This window comes from Scyliorhinus torazame, chromosome 1 (assembly GCF_047496885.1).
Source record: "Scyliorhinus torazame isolate Kashiwa2021f chromosome 1, sScyTor2.1, whole genome shotgun sequence".
NCBI lineage: Eukaryota > Metazoa > Chordata > Chondrichthyes > Carcharhiniformes > Scyliorhinidae > Scyliorhinus > Scyliorhinus torazame.
The window spans coordinates 383,675,774-383,693,627 of record NC_092707.1 but is presented as its reverse complement, the minus strand read 5'-3'; the positions used below and the strand labels follow the sequence as shown (position 1 = coordinate 383,693,627).

General features: G+C 48.4%; 1 protein-coding gene across 2 annotated transcripts in view; it reads right to left on the bottom strand.

Annotated features, from left to right (window-relative positions):
• The window catches only part of crim1 (cysteine rich transmembrane BMP regulator 1 (chordin-like)), a 294,476-nt gene that overhangs the window by 136,405 nt on the left and 140,217 nt on the right, over window positions 1-17,854 (bottom strand). For both annotated transcript variants that reach the window (XM_072512397.1, XM_072512408.1), the window contains exons 3-4: window positions 9,584-9,826; window positions 440-560 (exon numbers count right to left, since the gene is read on the bottom strand). In XM_072512397.1, the coding sequence (XP_072368498.1) occupies window positions 440-560; window positions 9,584-9,826 (364 nt within the window). The remainder of the gene's footprint in view (window positions 1-439; window positions 561-9,583; window positions 9,827-17,854) is intronic.

The window sequence follows — 17,854 nt, the reverse complement described above, 5'->3', positions numbered from 1 at the left end:
CACGTTCAATCCACCTACCCTGCACATCTTTGGGTTGTGGGGGCGAAACCCACGCAAACACGGGGAGAATGTGCAAACTCCACACGGACAGTGACCCAGAGCCGGGATCGAACCTGGGACCTCGGCGCCGTGAAACTGCAGTGCTACCCACTGCGCCACCGTGCTGCCCTAAGAATTGCATTACTAAGGAGACCTCAATCAAAGTCAACCCACCTCTTCTGGCTATGACGTGAATATATTAGTGCTTCGACGCGAGACTAGCCTCTCCATTCTGGTGCCGTAAAAAAAAAAAAAATCATCATTTCATTTAAGAGCAACGGCATGAATAAAACCTCCAACAGAGCTAGCAACTGGACAACCCGGGTTTGATGTTGTACATCCCGGAGGTGAGGTGACAAAACCCCCTCTCACCAGCAGCAGCAGCGGGGAGAAGACTCACCGTGTCGGGAGAGTGCAGCAGCCGTCGGCTGTCAACCGGGTCGGAGTCTCGTAGCTGTCGGGTGGGCAGACCACTTGCTCAATGGCGGGGCAATCCACAGTGCTGCAGTCCACATTATAGACTACGAGAGGCAAAAACAAAGTGTCAGCATCCAGCACTCGGTGCATATTGTTCGTTTGTGAGAGGAGCAGGGGGATAATTAACCACGGACGCGTCAAACAGCTGCATGCTGTCACTGCAAACTGCAACTTCTGGACATTACTTCCTCCTGCCATGGAGCTTTGTCGGGAACAGTAGGAACACTTGGTACCTTACCGTGGGCCCGCCAGACGCTCCAGCGTTTATTTTCCGAGTTCTCACTGTACCTGTGGCCCATGGTGTTCCCATACCAGCCTCCCCGAACAGGAGCCGGAATGTGGCGACTAGGGGCTTTTTTTTACAGTAACTTCATTGAAGCCCACTCGTGACAATAAGCGATTTTCATTTTTCAAAATCATGAGGGGTCTGGCGAGAGTACATATGGACAAACTGTCCTCACTGGCAGAAAGGCACGCAACCACAGGACCCCAAAGGTCGGGACAGTGGGTTCAATTCCGACCTCGGGTGACTGTCTGTGCAAAGTCTGCACCTTCTCCCCGTGCGTGCGTGAGATTCCTTCGGATGCTCGGGCTTCCTCCCACAGTCCAAAGATGTGCAGGTTAGGTGGATCGGTCACGCTAAATTGCCCAAAGGCTAGATGGGGTTGCAGGGATGGGGCGGGGGATTGGGCCTGGGTGGGATGCTCTTTCTAAGGGTGGGTGAGGACTCGATGGGCCGAATGGCCCCCTTCTGCTCCGTAGGGATTCTATGACACCAATTTCAGGCGACCAGTAAAAAGCAATGGCGACAGGCAGGAAGACGTTTCTTCAAAGTGAGTGGTTAGGATCTGGGATGCATTGCCTGAGAGTGTGGTGGAGGCAGATTCAATCGGCACTTTCAAAAGGGAACTGGATGTTCATCAGAGGGGGAAAGAAACAGGGGATTGGAACTAGGCGAGTCGCTCTGAGAGAGAGCTGGCACAGGTATGATGGGCTGAATGGCCTCCTTGCTGTACCCATTCTAGAATTCTCTAAAGCAGGTGGTGTGGGGAAAAGAATGGCACAAACCTAGTAAATTAGTAGCACAGATTTTTCCTGGAGTCCTCTTCCCTTCTTCATCACCAACCCAGCCCTGGGTGGAAATCTTATTGCTTTTACATTTAGCTAAATGATTAGTTATTTGATAAAATATCATGATCAGCTAAAGATGCCACACGTGATCTTCTTCTGTCTGTTGCCTAGGGTTGAGAATTCATGAGTACGAGTACGTGTGAACGAGTGCACGTGAATGAGTGCATGAGTCTTTGTGAGTGAGTCTGTGAGTGTGAGAGTCCATGAGTGTGAGTGGATGCGTGTGAGTGGATGAGTGAGTGGCTAAGTTAGTGTGAGTCCGTGAGTGTGAGTGACTGAGTGCGTTTGAGTAAGAGTGAGTGAGTTTGTGCGAGTGGGTGAGTCTGTGTGAGTGAGTTTGTGAGAGTGTGTGTGAGTGAGCGCGCGTGAGTGAGAGTGTGGGCAAGCAAGCGTGAGTGAATGTGAGTGAGTGTGTGTGTGAGTAAGTGCGAGTGTGAGTGAGTGAATGTGAGTGCATGTGAGAATGAGTGAGTGCGTGTGAGTGAATGTGTGCGTGTGAGTGAGTGTTTGAGTGTGTCGAGTGTAGAAGGGAAGCTGTCTGTCAGTTTCTTTAGGTTTAACAGGCTAATGCTCTGTGAATACAAAAAGGGTTGAAATCGTGTGATGCGATATTACTAACAAATGTGTTCATGGTTTCACTTAAAATTCCTGTCTGTTTTTTAAAGGCCTCCAACCTGTGGATTTCACATGAGCACGCTAATGGTTTTATTACTAACATTGCAAGATGTGATTTTAACCCAAGCTCGCTACAATAATAACAACTTTCACTTACATAGCATCTTCAATGATGTAAACACCCCCAGAATCAACCAGATTCGGTGCGTAATCAGGATAAAATTGACATGGACACAAAGGAGGAGATGTTATGATCGTGGAGCCTAATATAGTCAAGGACAGCATTCAAGAGGGCATGGAGGGAAAGGTGAGGAAGAGAATACTGTGTAGCAGGATCGAGGGCCGGGATTTTCCGACCCCCGCCGGGTCGAAGAATCCCCGGGGGGAGGCGCGAATCCCGCCCAGCCGCCTTTTTCGGGGGATTCCCGCCACGCCGGTCGGGGGCCGTTGACAGCGGCGCCCCCCCGGCGATTCTCCGGGACCCGATGGGCCGAGCGGCCGTCCAGTTTTGGCCAGTCCCACTGGCGTGAATTACTCACCTCACGCACAGCGGGACCTGGCAGGTCCTTGGGGGGCCCACCGATCTGCGGGCGGGCTTGTTCCGTGGGGGGACTTCTTTCCTCTTCGCCGGGCCCCTGTAGGGCTCCACCATATTGCCCGGCAGCGGCGCGGAGAAGAGAACGCCCCGCGCATGCGCGGAAATACACCGGCCGGTCCACGCATGCGTGAGATCACGCTGGCCGGTCCGCGCATGTGCGAACTTGCGCCGTCCCTTCAGCGCCGGCTGGAGCGGCACCAACCCCTCCGCCGTCCACCAAGCCCCTGAAAGTTCGGAGAATTCCTTACTTTCAGGGGCTGTTGACGCCGGAGTGGTTGCCGCCGTCTTCCCGCCGGCATGGGGAATTAGTCCCCAGTAGGGAGAATCCCGGCCCAGATGTCTGAAGACATGGCTGCTGAAGGAATCAATAATGCACAGGGAGCTAGAGTTGGAGAGTAGAAGGCTGGAAAAGACATTACAGATAAAGTCACAGCGTGAGGCCATGATGGTTTTAAACACAAGGGTGAAAGTTTTAAATTTGAGGCATGGGGGGGGGGGGGGGGTGGGGGGGTGGGGGGGTGGGGGGGCGCTAGGTGGCAAAGTGAGCACAGGGGCAATGCCCGAGGAAGAGCTGGTATAGGTAAAACAGAGCAGAGTTTAGGATGAATTGAACTTTCTGGAAGTTGGAAGTCTGCCCAGGAAAGAATTGGAATCGCCTGGAGTTGACAAAGGCATGTGTGAGGGTTTCAACAGCAGATTGGCCGAGACAAGGTGGAGAACGGGCAATGGTGTCAAAGGAGGCGCTTTTTGTGATGGACATAGGATCAGAAGCTCAGTTCGGGGTGAAAAAAGGGCACAGGGTTTGCAAACAGTCAGGTTCAGCCCTAGGCAGTAACCAGAGAGCAGAATGAAATCAGATGCTAAGGAAGGGCTCGGCCTAACCGCTGCTTAACCAGGAAATTAGGGCTCGTCCAAGACTGGATGGCACGCAAGCAGTCTGACAACACAGAGGCCGTGGAGCTGATGGAGGGGCAGAGCTGCGAGTCGCCAGCGTACATGTGAAAGCTGAGTCAATGTCTTTGGGTGATATCTCCTCGAAGTAGCACCTCGGTGGAGAAGAGTAGCGAGGCCCACGCAGTGAAACCCAGGAAACCCTCTGGGTAAAATCCTATTCACGTTCTCATGGTCGTCAGTTCAAATGATTTCAGGATTGCCGGGAGACCAGTCTAAAGAATATGTGACGGCACGACTAATGCTTGGGAGCTTGTGAAGGGCAAAAGTTGCAGATGATTCACGAAGGCAGGACAAAGCAAGTGGCATCCAGTTAAGCTCAAAGGATATTAAGGAAAGATCAGCCCTCGGGTCAGTCTGACATCCAATATCCTGTTATGTGGGAAAACATTCGCCATGAGAATCAGATTTACAGTCACATCACAACCCAGAGCCTGTGTTAAATTGGAGATGAAGCATAAGCTTTTATCCTCGACAATGATGGATAAACCATCAGCAACAATGCCATGGGCTTGTTTAGCACAGTGGGCTAAACAGCTGGCTTGTTAGGCAGAACAAGGCCAACAGCGCGGGTTCAATTCCCGTACCGGCCTCCCGGAATGTGGCAACTGGGGGCTTTTCATAGTGACTTCATTGAAACCTACTTGGGACAATAAGCGATTATTATGGCAGAGAATGGCAGGTTCACTAGGTAATATGATGCGATAGCAGAGAACGACTACTTCAATGGGTGACATAATGCCTTCGGGGCGATGGATTAGTTTGTTAGTAAGGGCCTAGGTTTAGTCCGCAAATCACAAATAAGTAAAACGAGGCGCTGGTGTAGTGGCACTGTCATTGGACCAGGGTTAATGCTCCTGAGATCCAGTTCGAATCTCACCACGGCATGGTGAAGTTTCAATTCAAGAAAATAAATCTGGAATTAAAAGTCTAAGAATGACCATTAAACCACTGTCGATAAAACCCAGCTGGTTCACTAACCCCTGCCTTAGGATGGCAAGGAAATCTGCCATCCTTACCTGGTCTGGCCTACATGTGACTCCAGATCCATAGCAATGTGGTTGACTATTAAACGGCCTCTGCCATTAGCTCCCTGCAGCGTTTCAATAGAGCTCAAGGAGGAAGAGTGGCCCGTCTTTCAGTTAGGCAACATTCTGGACCCAACATAGAGCTCAACAACTTTAGATGTAAATTCTGCCCCCATATTGTTTCTCTGTGCCTCTTTGGTTTTGACTCCTTATTCTCTTGTTTCTTTTTGCAACCAACTACATGTCCCCAGTTCTGGTAAAAGGTCACTGGCCTGGAACGCTAACTCTCTTTCTCTCTCCACGGGTGCTACCTGACCTGCTGAGCATTTCCTGATTTTATTTCAGATTTGCAGCACCTGCGATATTTTGGCAGAGGCCAGCTGCCTACATTTGCACAGGATTGACGAATGAGGGAAACCTACCTCTAAGCAGATTATTTATTTCACGTTTCATCAGGTGTGGGGGAATTCCAGAATTGGCTGGCATTTGAAGAATTGTTAACAAAAAAAATGCTACCTGCAGATACTGAGGATTGAGCTTCCCTGTTCTCCCATTATTGCTGACGACAGCTGAAACAAGTTGATGAAGGAAATAGTACTTCTGACTTTCACTACGTCAGGTTGTTATCTCGCTGGACAGGAGGCTGGATTCAATCAGAACTTAAAAAGGGTTGGAAGGCTTGTTCGGACCAACTGATCCTAAAAATACTCATGTTCTCATGGTAAATCAGTGCTATTTTTAATCAGGGCCTAATCGTGGTGACAAAATGCAAACAGAGAATGCCTGAGGGTGGTGGTAAGGGGTATGAAGGAGGGGGAGAGAGGGAGAGAGAGAGGGGAGGGAAGAAAGGGAGAGAGACAGGGGGAGGGAGGAGAGGGAGAGAGAGAGAGAGAGAGAGAGAACCAGGGAGAGAGAGGGATAAAGAGGGAGAGCGAGAGAGAGGGGAGGCGGAGGAGAGAGCGAGAGAGAGAGGGGAGATGGGGAGGCAGAGAGAGAAATGAAATGAAATGAAAATCGCTTATTGTCACGAGTAGGCTTCAATGAAGTTACTGTGAAAAGCCCCTAGTCGCCACATTCCGGCGCCTGTTTGGGGAGGCTAGTATGGGAAGCAACGGGAAGCTGGTACGGGGAGGCTGGTACGAGAGTGTGAGAGAGGGGGACAGAGGGGGAGGGCGAGAGCGATAAAGGGTCAGGGAGAGAAAATGGGAGCTTAAGTTCCGAAAATGAGACCAAATGAAACGAGTTTGACAGAAAGAAAGAATGGGAGAACCTGGGAGGGATGACATAATTACGGTGCACACTGGGATGGACAGTTACAATTTCAAAAGTCACAGAAATCTTCAAGTTATTCAATAATCCGAAGATCAAAAGATAATAGTGATGAGACACTCCCAGGCTACCATTAATGCAGCTCTTGACTCTGCCTGGTTGGGACAAGTCCCTTAAACATTCCTTCGCTCGAGGGGACTGAAGCTAGGGCCCTGCTGGGTACCTGCCCACAGCTCCGTGGCTGACACCGGGATCCTAGAGGACAGAAAGGAATCAAAAAGGCATTCCCTCGCTTTCAAATGTTTTCTCTCCCATTTTCTCTGCCTGCCTCTCATTGCCCCCTCCTTCACCCTCCTCCGCCATTCTTTGCTTGCTGTTCGCCACCACGGCTGGAGTTCTGATTCAGAACTAATTTGCCAAGAGAGTAGAATTATTTGGTAGGGTAGGCAGAGAGGAAGTATTTGGGGAGTCCAGGAGAAGGAAGGCATCATCTTAAAAGCGGTCATTCAGGGATGACGCCGTGAGATACTGCTTCACAAAATGGGTTATGAAAGCCTGGAACTCTCTCCCCAAAAGCTTTTGTGGCTGGGTGTCAATGGAACTGAGACTAATGTTTCTTTTTTGTTAGACAACGGCATAACAAAGGCAGGTACATGCAGTTGGGATACAGCTCAGCTACGATCTAACTGAATGGTCAATTCCCATGTATTTCCCAAAACTCTCTCATGGAATGTGGGTGTCGCTGGCTGGGTCCGCATTTGTGACACGTCCCTAATTGCCCTTGAACTGAGGGCTTAGCTTGCTAGGCATTGTCAAACTCGGGGGCGCAAAACTATGCGCATGCGCGCCGATGATCGGGCATGCATGCACAGTGCGGCCGCTTTTTTTTTTTTAAACGGTCGCAGCTTTTGTTTTACAAGTTCAGGGGGGGTTTATTCATTTATTTTATTCATTTAATTTTTATTTCTTTCATTTATTTTATTCATTTTATTTTTTTTTAACAAGTTTGGGGGGGGGGGGCGTTTATTTGATAAAATCTTACAGGAAAAAAATGCAGAACTTTGGACAGATTGGAACGCCATACTTTCCGACAACAGGTTCCATTGGAGGAGCGGGTACGAGGGACAATGGGACCCAAAACCATTTCCTCCATTTTTGTCAGCAGCAAACAAGGTCAGAGAAAATGGTGGGTCGCGAAGGTTGGACGGCGTGGGTCGCGAAGGTTGGACGGCGTGGGTCGCGAAGGTTGGCCGGTTCGTAAAAATGGGTCCCCGGAAAAAAAGTTTGAAGAACACTGGGCTAGGCCATGCCAGAGGGCAGTTAAGCGTCAACCGCACAAGCAGCACGATGGCGCAGTGGTTAGCACTGCTGCCTCACGGCGCTGAAGTCCCAGGTGCGATCCCGGCTCTGGGTCACTGTGCATGCAGAGCTTGCACATTCTCCCCGTGTTTGCGTGCAGCCCAAAGATGTGCAGGGTAGGTGGATTGGCCACGCTAAATTGCTCCTTAATTGGAAAAACAAAATGAATTGGGTACTCTAAATTTATTTTTAAAAAGAATCAACCGCACTGCTGCGGGATTTGGAGTCACACGTAGGCCAGACCAGGCAAGGATGGCAGATTTCCTTCCCTCAGGGACATCAGTAGATTTAAAAAAAAATCTCCAATCAATAACCGTTACCGAGACGAGCTTTAATATTCCAGATTTATTAATTGAATCGGCCACGGCAGGATTTGCACTCAATGTCCACAGAGCATTAGGCTAAGCCGCTGCAGTATTTGCCCAGTGACATTACCACTGTGCCACCATCTCCCCATATTCACATTCTCCCACCCTCATGGGCCTACGTTGGCGGTCCAGTACCATTATGGTGTCTTCTAATCTAAACCTTCAGCAAATTCTTGAGAAAAAAAAACAAAAAAAAAGAACTTTGTTTTAATAATATATTTGAGGATCTCATAAGACAGAAGATCCATGGTTATACAAGAACAGTAAGAAGTCTTACAATCTTACAACGCCAGGTTAAAGTCCAACAGGTTTGTTTCAAATCACTAGCTTTCGGAGCACTGCTCCTCCCTCAGGTGAGCACTCCTCCCAGCAGTGCTCTGAAAGCTAGTGATTTGAAACAAACCTGTTGAGACTTTAACCTGGTGTTGTAAGACTTCTTACTGTGCTCACCCCAGTTCAACGCTGGCATCTCCACATCATGGTTATAAGAGAACACTGAGCTTCATGCCACACACACATTAATACCCAGTAATCCCCTGTCGGGGTTCTTCTGAAGCTTTGGCAGATGACTGGTGAAAAACTCTGCAGGTAGTTTCTCTCATTATGCTGCTAAGGTGAAGCTATGCTTTAAGCCGACTTTTTTCCACTTATGGGTAGGAAGCCTAACTTCTGAAAGGAAAGGCACCTGCAATCATTCAGAAGTTAATTGCCACTGAGAGGGAATTTTGTAGATTGGCGCGTGCTTGCACATTTGTTGGCTCCATGGGAGGGGGAAAAAAATCTAAGCATTAAAATATTTTCTCCTCTTTTTTATACATCAGGCAATCTGAAATGTTATAGATGTAGGAGGCAAGATGCTTGCACACACAGGGGGTGGGCCTAATCGCAGTCCCAGCATAAAGAGGGCAATAGTAGATTGGCTGCCAGTTACACCTCTCTCAATTTTTGTTTCAACTGAAGTCATTCTGATACTGTCCTGCTGACAACATTACTCGAAGATGGCTGGCAAGGAATGAAAACAGTTGAATAGGCATTTGTATGAAGAGGGCGGCACAGTGGGTAGCACTGCTGCCCCGCAGGGCCAGGGACCCGGGTTCAATTCTGGCCTTGGGTGACTGTGTGGAGTTTGTACATCCTCCCCGTGTCTGCGTGGGTTTCCTCCGGGTGCTCCGGTTTCCTCCCAGTCCAAAGATGTGCCGGTTAGTTGCATTGGCCATGCTAAAGTAAGTGTCCAAAAACGTTAGGTGGGGTTACTGGATTATGGGGATAGATATGGTGCTCTTTCAGAGTGTCGGTGCAGACTTGATGGGCCGAATGGCCTACTTATGCACTGTAGTGATTCTATGTAACCAAGTCCGCATCTTAAAGTTGCACATCAAATCCATGTCGTCATATAACTCCTTGATGGAAGCATGGCAATTTGGGAAGCCCAGAAACTGAATTGGTTTCAACAAAGTTGAGCTGCTTTACTTCCAGGGTATACAGGTTAACAAGATTATACAGGCAGTCTTCACTGTAAATGTGGACAGAATATGAATTTACGATAGACAAATTGACACAGCAAGTAGGTGCATCTGTAAGATTTTGAATCCATTCTCTGGTTAAACATTATTAATATCCAGAGAAAGACTGTTTCCTTCCCACAAAATTATGCAATAAGGAAAGTATCAATTGTGTAACACAGCCAGCTTTTTACTTGTATCCTTCCCAAGTAAGTTGAATTGAAATAAGTAATTATTTTCCCAAACCTTTCTTGCATTCGTACAGGTCACAGCATTCCCCCGGCTTTCCCGATGCTTTGGAAACTAGAATACTCTGGTATCCGGGCTGGCAGACTTTCCGCAAACAACCAGCTGGATTGCACACGCAGCGACTTGGGAGGGGGCAACATTCACCGGGAGGGGCGTAGCCTTCGATCAGGATGGAGTCTTCCGGGCAACGGGGAGAGAACTGAACCTCACACCTGGCCTTGGAGCAGTCTGGCTTCTCTTCTGAAAAATAAAAAGTGAGGATATATTTAATAAGGACACGGGGAGTCCACACCAAATAAAATAAGAACAATGTTTTATTTACACGAACAATGTAATCATAATAATTGCTTATTGTCACAAGTGGGCTTCAATGAAGTTACTGTGAAAAGCCCGTAGTTGCCACATTCCGGCGCCTGTTCGCGGAGGCCGGTACAGGGATTGAACCCGCGCTGCTGGCATTGCTCTGCATCACAAGCCAGCTGTTTAGCCCACTGTGGTAAACCAGCCCCATACACTATACTGTATACACGACATGGTAGATCCCTAATAGGTTGCTCTCCGAGTCGGTGCCCTACAGGTCGACCTTATATACAGAGGTTAATTGAGATACCTCTCAAGGAGCACAGGGAATACAAGCATTCCCACCCCATAGGTCCCGTGTGGGATATAACAATATACAGTGAACTTTGTGTTATCCGACACTCTCCTAAATGGAATTCTTTACTCACCGAAATTTCTGAAGGCTTGATCTTTTTAAAAAGCTGACCACACTCGTGTTCAGATAATGCATTATTTAACAAAAAACTCAATGACAACATCTGCAGGAGTTGTTCTTATATTAATATATAAATGAGGATAAATGTGAAGTTCTCCACTTTGGCAGCAAAAACAGGAAGGCAGACTATTATCTGAATAGTTCTAAATTGAGGGGGGAATGTGCAACGGGACCTGGGTGTCCTTGTGCACCAGCCACTGAAGGTAAGCATGGAGGTGCAGCAGGCGGCAAAGAAGGCAAATGGTATGTTGGCCTTCGTAGCGAGAGGATTCGAGTACAGGAGTAGGGATGTCTTGCAATTGTACAGAGTCTCGGATGAGGCCACATCTGGAGTACTGTGTACAGCTTTCGCCTACTTATCTGAGGGAGGATGTTCTTGCTCGAGGGGGAGTGCAGAGAAGGTTTATCAGACTGATCCCTGAGATGGTAGGACTGACGGATGGGGAGAGATTGAGTCAGTTAGCATTGTATTCACTGGAGTTCAGAAGAATGAGGGAGGATCTCATAGAAATATATAAAATTCTAACAGGACTAGAAAGGGTAGATGCAGGAAGGTTGTCCCGATGGTCGGGGTGTCCAGAACAAAGGGCCACAGTCTCAGGATACGGGGTAGACCATTTAGGACTGAGGTGAGGAGAAATTTCTTCACCCAGAGAGTGGTGAGCCTGTGGAATTTGCTACGACAGGAAGTAGTTGAGGCCTAAACATTGTATGTTTTCAAGAAGAGTTTAGATATAACTCTTGGGGTGAAGGGGATCAAAGGATATGGGGGGAGGTGGGATTGGGCCACTGAGTTGATGATCAGCCGTGATCACAATGAATGGCAGAGCAGACCTGAAGGACTGAATGGCCTCCTCCTGCTCCTATTTTCTCTGTTGCTTTGAGGGGGGGGGGGGATATTCAAAGATTGCCTGAGCGCAAATGTCTGTGATAGAAAGAGGGAGCGAGGTGAGAGAGAGAGAGAGAGAGAGAGAGCTTGACCACACAGAGCTGAAATTATTCAATGATAGTCATGCTGTTGAATGTCAAGCGGAGGTGGTTAGATTCTCTCTTGTTGGGGAGGGTCATTGCCTGAACTTGTGTGGTGCCAATTTGGCTTTTGTTGGTTGCCCATTTGGGCTGGGTAAATATCGCTACTGAGGCCCGGGGGGGGGGGGGGGGGGGGAGGAGGAGGAGGAGGAGGAGGAGGAGAGAGAGAGAGAGAGAAGAGAGACGGAGCGAGAGAGTAGTTCCTGCCCCTGATGAAGCATGCAGGTGGGGACACTCGGTGAAGGCAGGACTGGGTTTGGCTGTCATTCCTACTCTCATAGTTGAATAAATCACCAGCTGCATGAGGCATCTGAGGCCCACAAGTACCCAGGGGACTGTATTCCAGCAAAAGACAGCACCCTTGAGAGCAAAGAGAACTGCAAGCAAAGGGAAGGGGACTGGAAGAGAAAGATTATAAATAACAGCTGCATCTCTCCAAATGTGGGGCTTAGTAACTCAACAGCCACTTCCTGCAATGATTATTAACCGTGGCATAAACAAAACACTTCTCAAGCGAGTTACAACTTAGCCTTAATTCTGAGCAACTGTTTTACTTTACTGGTTCTGACACATGTTAACCCAGCCTGAGGTGTGTTTAGGTTTTCACTGAACCTTCTGTATGAACACAGACCTTTATCTTTCAACAGTGATAAAACCGCAGGAACTTGCATTGATCCAATATCCTAAAACAAGGCAAAACATCCCCAAAAACCGATACTGAGAGAAAAAAAAAATAACTGGTTGGGATTTCTGAGCTACATTGGGAGAAAAGTGGCCAAATCCGTGTCAAAAACATTTAAGAGGTTTTTAATAAAGGTGCAGTGGGAAAGAGAGGCGGATAGTTGGGGGGAGGCAGGGGAGTGTACAGAAGGGTGGAACTTGAGGATTGAAGTGAGTGAAGGAAACAGAAGTGAAGTGGATCAAAGTTAGTGTTCGCAGACCAAAATGCCAGCAGAGCAGGAGTTCAAAAGGTGGCAGGCAAACCAAAATTTAAAAATAATATCAATAAGTGCCCAAGGTTAATTGCATTTGATTGGACATTTAATTGTACTAAGTGGGGAGGGGGAGACTTGGGACTCGTTTGTGCTCACATACAAGAGCAGGCTGAAATCTGGATTCGAGGGGCATGATTTATAATGTGCGTTTCTGTAAATAAAAGCCTGTAAGTGTACTGTGATAACCCTGATGAGGATCATGAGGAATCACTCATTGATCTCCCTGTGGGGCTTGTTGAGTATGTGTTCCCATGGTAACGGGCTGAGGCCCATCCAGTTGGGACTCGCTATTGAGCCTTTTCACATACCGTCCCAGACCCAGACTGGGAGTCTTTGTTATGTTGTGATATGCATCACTGTAAATACACAAGAGGTTAATGTAAATACACGACGACTAAGTAAACACTAGAGGGAGCACCAGAGATGTCATGACATGCAGACATACAGCTAATGAACACATAGAATAGGACACGACCAAAGGGCAGTCAAGACACCCAGAGGTGACACGACAACAAGGGGGCATTACACAACCTATATATAAGGACAGGGCACACATGCTCTGTCTCTTTCCAGAGGCGACACTTAGAGAGTAGGACAGGGGCAGATCAGAAGCATCACACCCACCACGTGGCTTAGAGCAGACTGGTTAGTTAGACTGAGTTACTATAGCAAGATTAGCAGGAGAGTCAAAGTCATAGAGAATTGTGCTAATGGTTCAATAAATCACACTGAACTTATTTCAAAGTCTGGAGTATCTTTTGGTCAAAGCTGCATCGAGTTGTAGCCTATGTTATCCCAGAGTACATAACACAACAGTTAGTCCCTGGCTGGCACACTTGCGTTGTAGGCCTCGGGTGTGGCTTTACTTTTGAGTTAAAATAAATTTGGTTTAACCTTCAGTCGCCTGGATTACTACATGTACAAAGTTCTATCCCTCATTGCCTGGCCGTCTGAATTGGAACATCGAGAGTCTTGTTGAGAACGTTGGTAAGAGGTAGAAGAGAACGGACATCAATGCCTGAGTTCAGTGATGGTGACGGGCAACACTGTAAACCTGACGACAAAGACAAAGACGGGGTTTGCTGGATTCGCCGCTGCCGCGTGCAGCTGAGTTCCTGATGCAGCAGAGAATCCAATCTCAGGGAAAAAACGGGTTTCTGATGTGACCGCCCCCCCCCCGGGGCTGGGATCTTGATTCGTGCCTCTGCGCCGGTGGGAGGATGTAAATGGATCATTAAGACACATTTGCATCCTATTAACGGCTGGGCTTCATATTCTCCAGTCCTCTGGGCCTGGAATCACATGGGCGAGAATTGGTGCGGGTCTTGACAAGCGTGTGACTGACGTGGTTGAATTTGTGATGGGCCAAGGGGATAATTCTTCAAGGGAGTTGCCCCCAAGTCCATCGGAGGGTTACCCTCACCCCCCACAATGCAAAACCTGCTGCCCCCCCCGCCCCCCGCTTTACTGAGGGTTACTGTTAACAGCATTCCATCCCAGCTCTGTCTACAAAATCTGAGCCATTATTCTCATCATTCACAGTCCATTAAGACCCGTTGTATGGATCACAATCTTTCCTGTGCACAAAAATCCAAGTGCCCAATCTGCAACTCAAAAACCTCAATTTGGCTTCACTGAGCCACTCAGGACTCCGGACACTGACACAAATTGGTCGGCACTGTCTATAATCATGTCCCTGTTACCGTCACGGCCACACTGAAAACCACTGCTGAGATGGTGCTGCTGCTTTTCCTCTGTTCACCAAACAGTGTGGCCCAGTGGGACATGTCCCTGATACGGTCGCAAAACCAATTGTACCACCCGACAGCTCCTACAACTGAATTAGATTGGATTCTGACACACATTTCATAAATGCTCCTTTTGTCGATGAAGTGTCAGGCTCTGGTGATTAAGTTGCCACAATGATAAATCCTCCAAGGGATATGAATGGAATTTGACTTTCAAATTCTAGTCTTGTTTTATTCCTATTTCCCCAATGCCTTGTTGGTAACTGAGCACTGCCTCTGCTGTCACCCTTGGGGAAAATCAGAAATTGTTGAAATTTTTATTTTGAACTCTCCTTCTTGCTATTATCTTCTCCTTCACTCTTGCAGACACCTTCTCTGGGACATAGTTTCACTGGGGACTGTTGTCCTTCATGTGGCTATTTGGCTTTTGCAGTTGAATCTGATCCAGGACACAGCGTTCACATGTACGTGCAGTGTCCAGGAACGGGAATCCCAACTTTACTCCAGGGGCACTGAGGCACACTGCAGTATCTCGACCCTCAGCTGATTCAGCAGTGGCAGGGAATCAATCATGGCATTTTCCTGATCACTGGGGTGCAGGACCACAGCACAAAGGGTCTCGTCCCACAATGCCATGGTGAGGAGTCCCGCAGGAACATCTTATAATAATAATATAATAATCTTTATTGTCACAAGTAGGCTTACATTGCAATGAAGTTACTGTGAAAAGCCCCTAGTCGCCACATTCTGGCACCTGTTCGGGTACACAGAGGGAGAACTCAGAATGTCCAAATTACCTAACAGCACGTCTTTCGGGACTAATGGGAGGAAATCCATGCACAAACGGGGAGAAAGTGCAGACTTCGCACAGACAGTGACCAAGCCGGGAATCAAACCTGGGACCCTGGAGCTGTGAAGCCACAGTGCTAACCACTGTGCTGCCCACCTTGACTGCTTGCTAGGGTTTCTCAGTATTTATTCATTCACAGAACTGTGGCGTCACTGGCAAGGCCGGTATTTATTGTCCCTCTCTATCTGTTTAAAAAAAAAAAATTTAGGGTACCCAATAATCTTGTTTTTCCAATTAAGAGACAATTTAGCATGGCCAATCCACCTACCCTGCACATCATTGGGTTGTGGGGGTGAAACCACTGTGCCATGTGCCACCCTGTCCCACACTATCTGTTAAGTGTCAATCGCATTGCTATGGGTCTATAATCTGTAGAGCTATAGGGGCATGTTGATGGAGAAGTCTTGCCCTTGGGGAGTGCCTTTTGTCATATTGCATGTGGACTATTTAAATGATTCGGCAAAAAAACCCGAAGGTGCATGATCCAGGCATGCGAAGGCCCCCTCCAGGAGCTCCAATTCGTACAATAGTCTGAGGGCAGCTGGCTGCTCCCAGGCCTTGGTCAATGGCAGCTCTTCTAGGTGTCAGGCACAGCCTTTCCTCTCAAGAGGGAAAGTTAAAGTGGGGTGTGTGTGAATGAAAACATCCCCCTCCCCCCCCCGGCCCAAATTCACTCCACCTCCCCCCCACCCAAAAAAAAACCTCCCTCCGGCTATCTTTTTAGCAGCCAATCGAAATGAATCTTTTCTGCTTTTTGGGAGACGAGAGATAAGCGCAACCCTCTTCGAGCAACAGTGAGGGAAAAACGTCGACTGGTTCACTTAGCCCCACAGATTCCGTGGGCTCTTCATTTCAATTAGCCTTTAATAGGACCACTGACAAAGATCTAATTTTCCATTTCATTTTTCTCATTTTCGTATTGATCAAAGCGCTCGCATTTGAAATGATCAAGGGTTGTGTGTGTAAATTTGGGGCAATTAACCTTTGGCATATTGTCAATCACTCTCTACTTTAAAAACCAGGCAATCGGAAAATGAACCCAGCCAGCAGAGCGCAATAATTGGTTTCAGTCGAAGGTTTCTGTCATAAAGAAAAAGGAATTGATTAGTCTGTTTTGAGGTTTTAAAAAAATTATACCTCGTAGCTTGAAGTTATCTCAACATATTAAACAAGGATGTCTAATTAAATGCAGCAATTTAAGGGTTGGAAGGCTGTGACATGCCAACCTAAACTGGTGAGCGACATTCTCTTGCGAGCGAAAAAGACGGTTCAACCCAGCATGTCCTCAAACACTTCACTGATGTTCTGCATGCTCCCTTCACTAAACTATTAATTATCAGTAAATGCCCCTTGAAACCATCCTGGTCAGCTCAATTCTTTTTGCCCCTGGCTGGAAACTTAAAAGGATGGTGTCCGTATTTTGAACTGGGCAATAGTCAGCGCCGAGGAATCCCAGGTCCCCGTTGCATTGTTCCTATAAAGCAGTCAATTGTTAATATTAATTAATACAGGGTTTACGGGATGGGTCTGCTACGTGCGTAATTCCAACAGCAGCTCAGACACCCGGAACAGCAGAGCAATGTGAGTGGCCTGTCTCAGTTGTCTGAATGTCCAAGCCTCGATTGCTGCACTGGGACTTCAAGAGGTGGATCTTGACTTTGTGCGAAAGCGTGAAAGCGAGGTGGCAATTTGCCGTACGGGGGAATTCAATCAAAAATTTTCCAAGTTTCATTTTGGCCGCGTTTGGCAGTTTGTTTCCCGCCGGATGTTTGGGTGCGAGCCACGCCGGCATTCACCCACACTCAGGCTGCAGTCGGACGGCCTCTTCGCGCCTGATTCGTTGACGCGACAAGGCCGTTAAATTCCGTGAGAGGTCTCTCACGAGATTTACGATGCTCAGAACGCTTCACGAGATCTTACGAGATCGCACAGAACGTCACAATCTGGATGTCGCCCGACTTGCTGAGATCCAGATAAATATATTTAATGGCTCAGGTGTCCAGGTGGCACTGCCAGGTTGGCAGGGGCATTGCCAGGGGGCCCAGGTGGCACGGCCAAGGACTGGAGCCTGAGGGGGGTCATGCCCACGAAAAGGGAGATGAGGGGGATTTTGAGGGTTGGGGGGGGTTGGTGAAGGATGAGTATGAAGGGGCCTCCTAAAGGTTGTGAGATGAAGACTGGGAGTCCAGAAAGGGGGGTCTGAAAGGGGGGTGGGGTGGCCTGAAAAGGGAAGGTCCCTCATCGAACCCACAGCGGTGTGTCATCACCTGGGAAGGGGGGGCCTGGGGGGGGGTTAGTGCCAACATGTGACATTGGCCGTGGGTGGGGGAGTGGGGGGCAGTGCCACCTGGGTGCCAGCCTGGCAGTGCTAAGCGGGCATTTTGCCCGCACCAGGAATCAGGCCCGGGGTGCCCTCGCCTTATGGGTTGGGTTATGGAGGGCTTGAGGACTCCAACAGTTGGGGGGGGGGGTCTGGAGGTCAATTTGTGGGTTCTGGGAGTCACATTGAGGGGATCGAGAGTTTCAAAAAATAAGAGTCCAATTCGAAAGCGGGGAAGCTCTTGGAACGACCCCGCTAGACCCATCCACAACGAGGGTGTTTTGTTTGTTAAATCACACCCTAAGCGCAGGTTGCACCCAAAAGGCTGGCGGCAAATACCCCACCAAACTCGCCCAAAATGACACTTACGAATGTTTTGCTTGAATCGCGCCCGTAGTTATTTTTTGGGGCCTTGGGGGGCTTTTCCCCAGTCAAGCCAACATTCGGACATTTTTTCAGCAGTGTGAAGCTGAACTCGCCAGCGGGACCGGCACCTCAGGAGGCTGGGGCGCTATTTTGAAAGGGTGCCCTGACTTCCAAGTGAGGTTCAG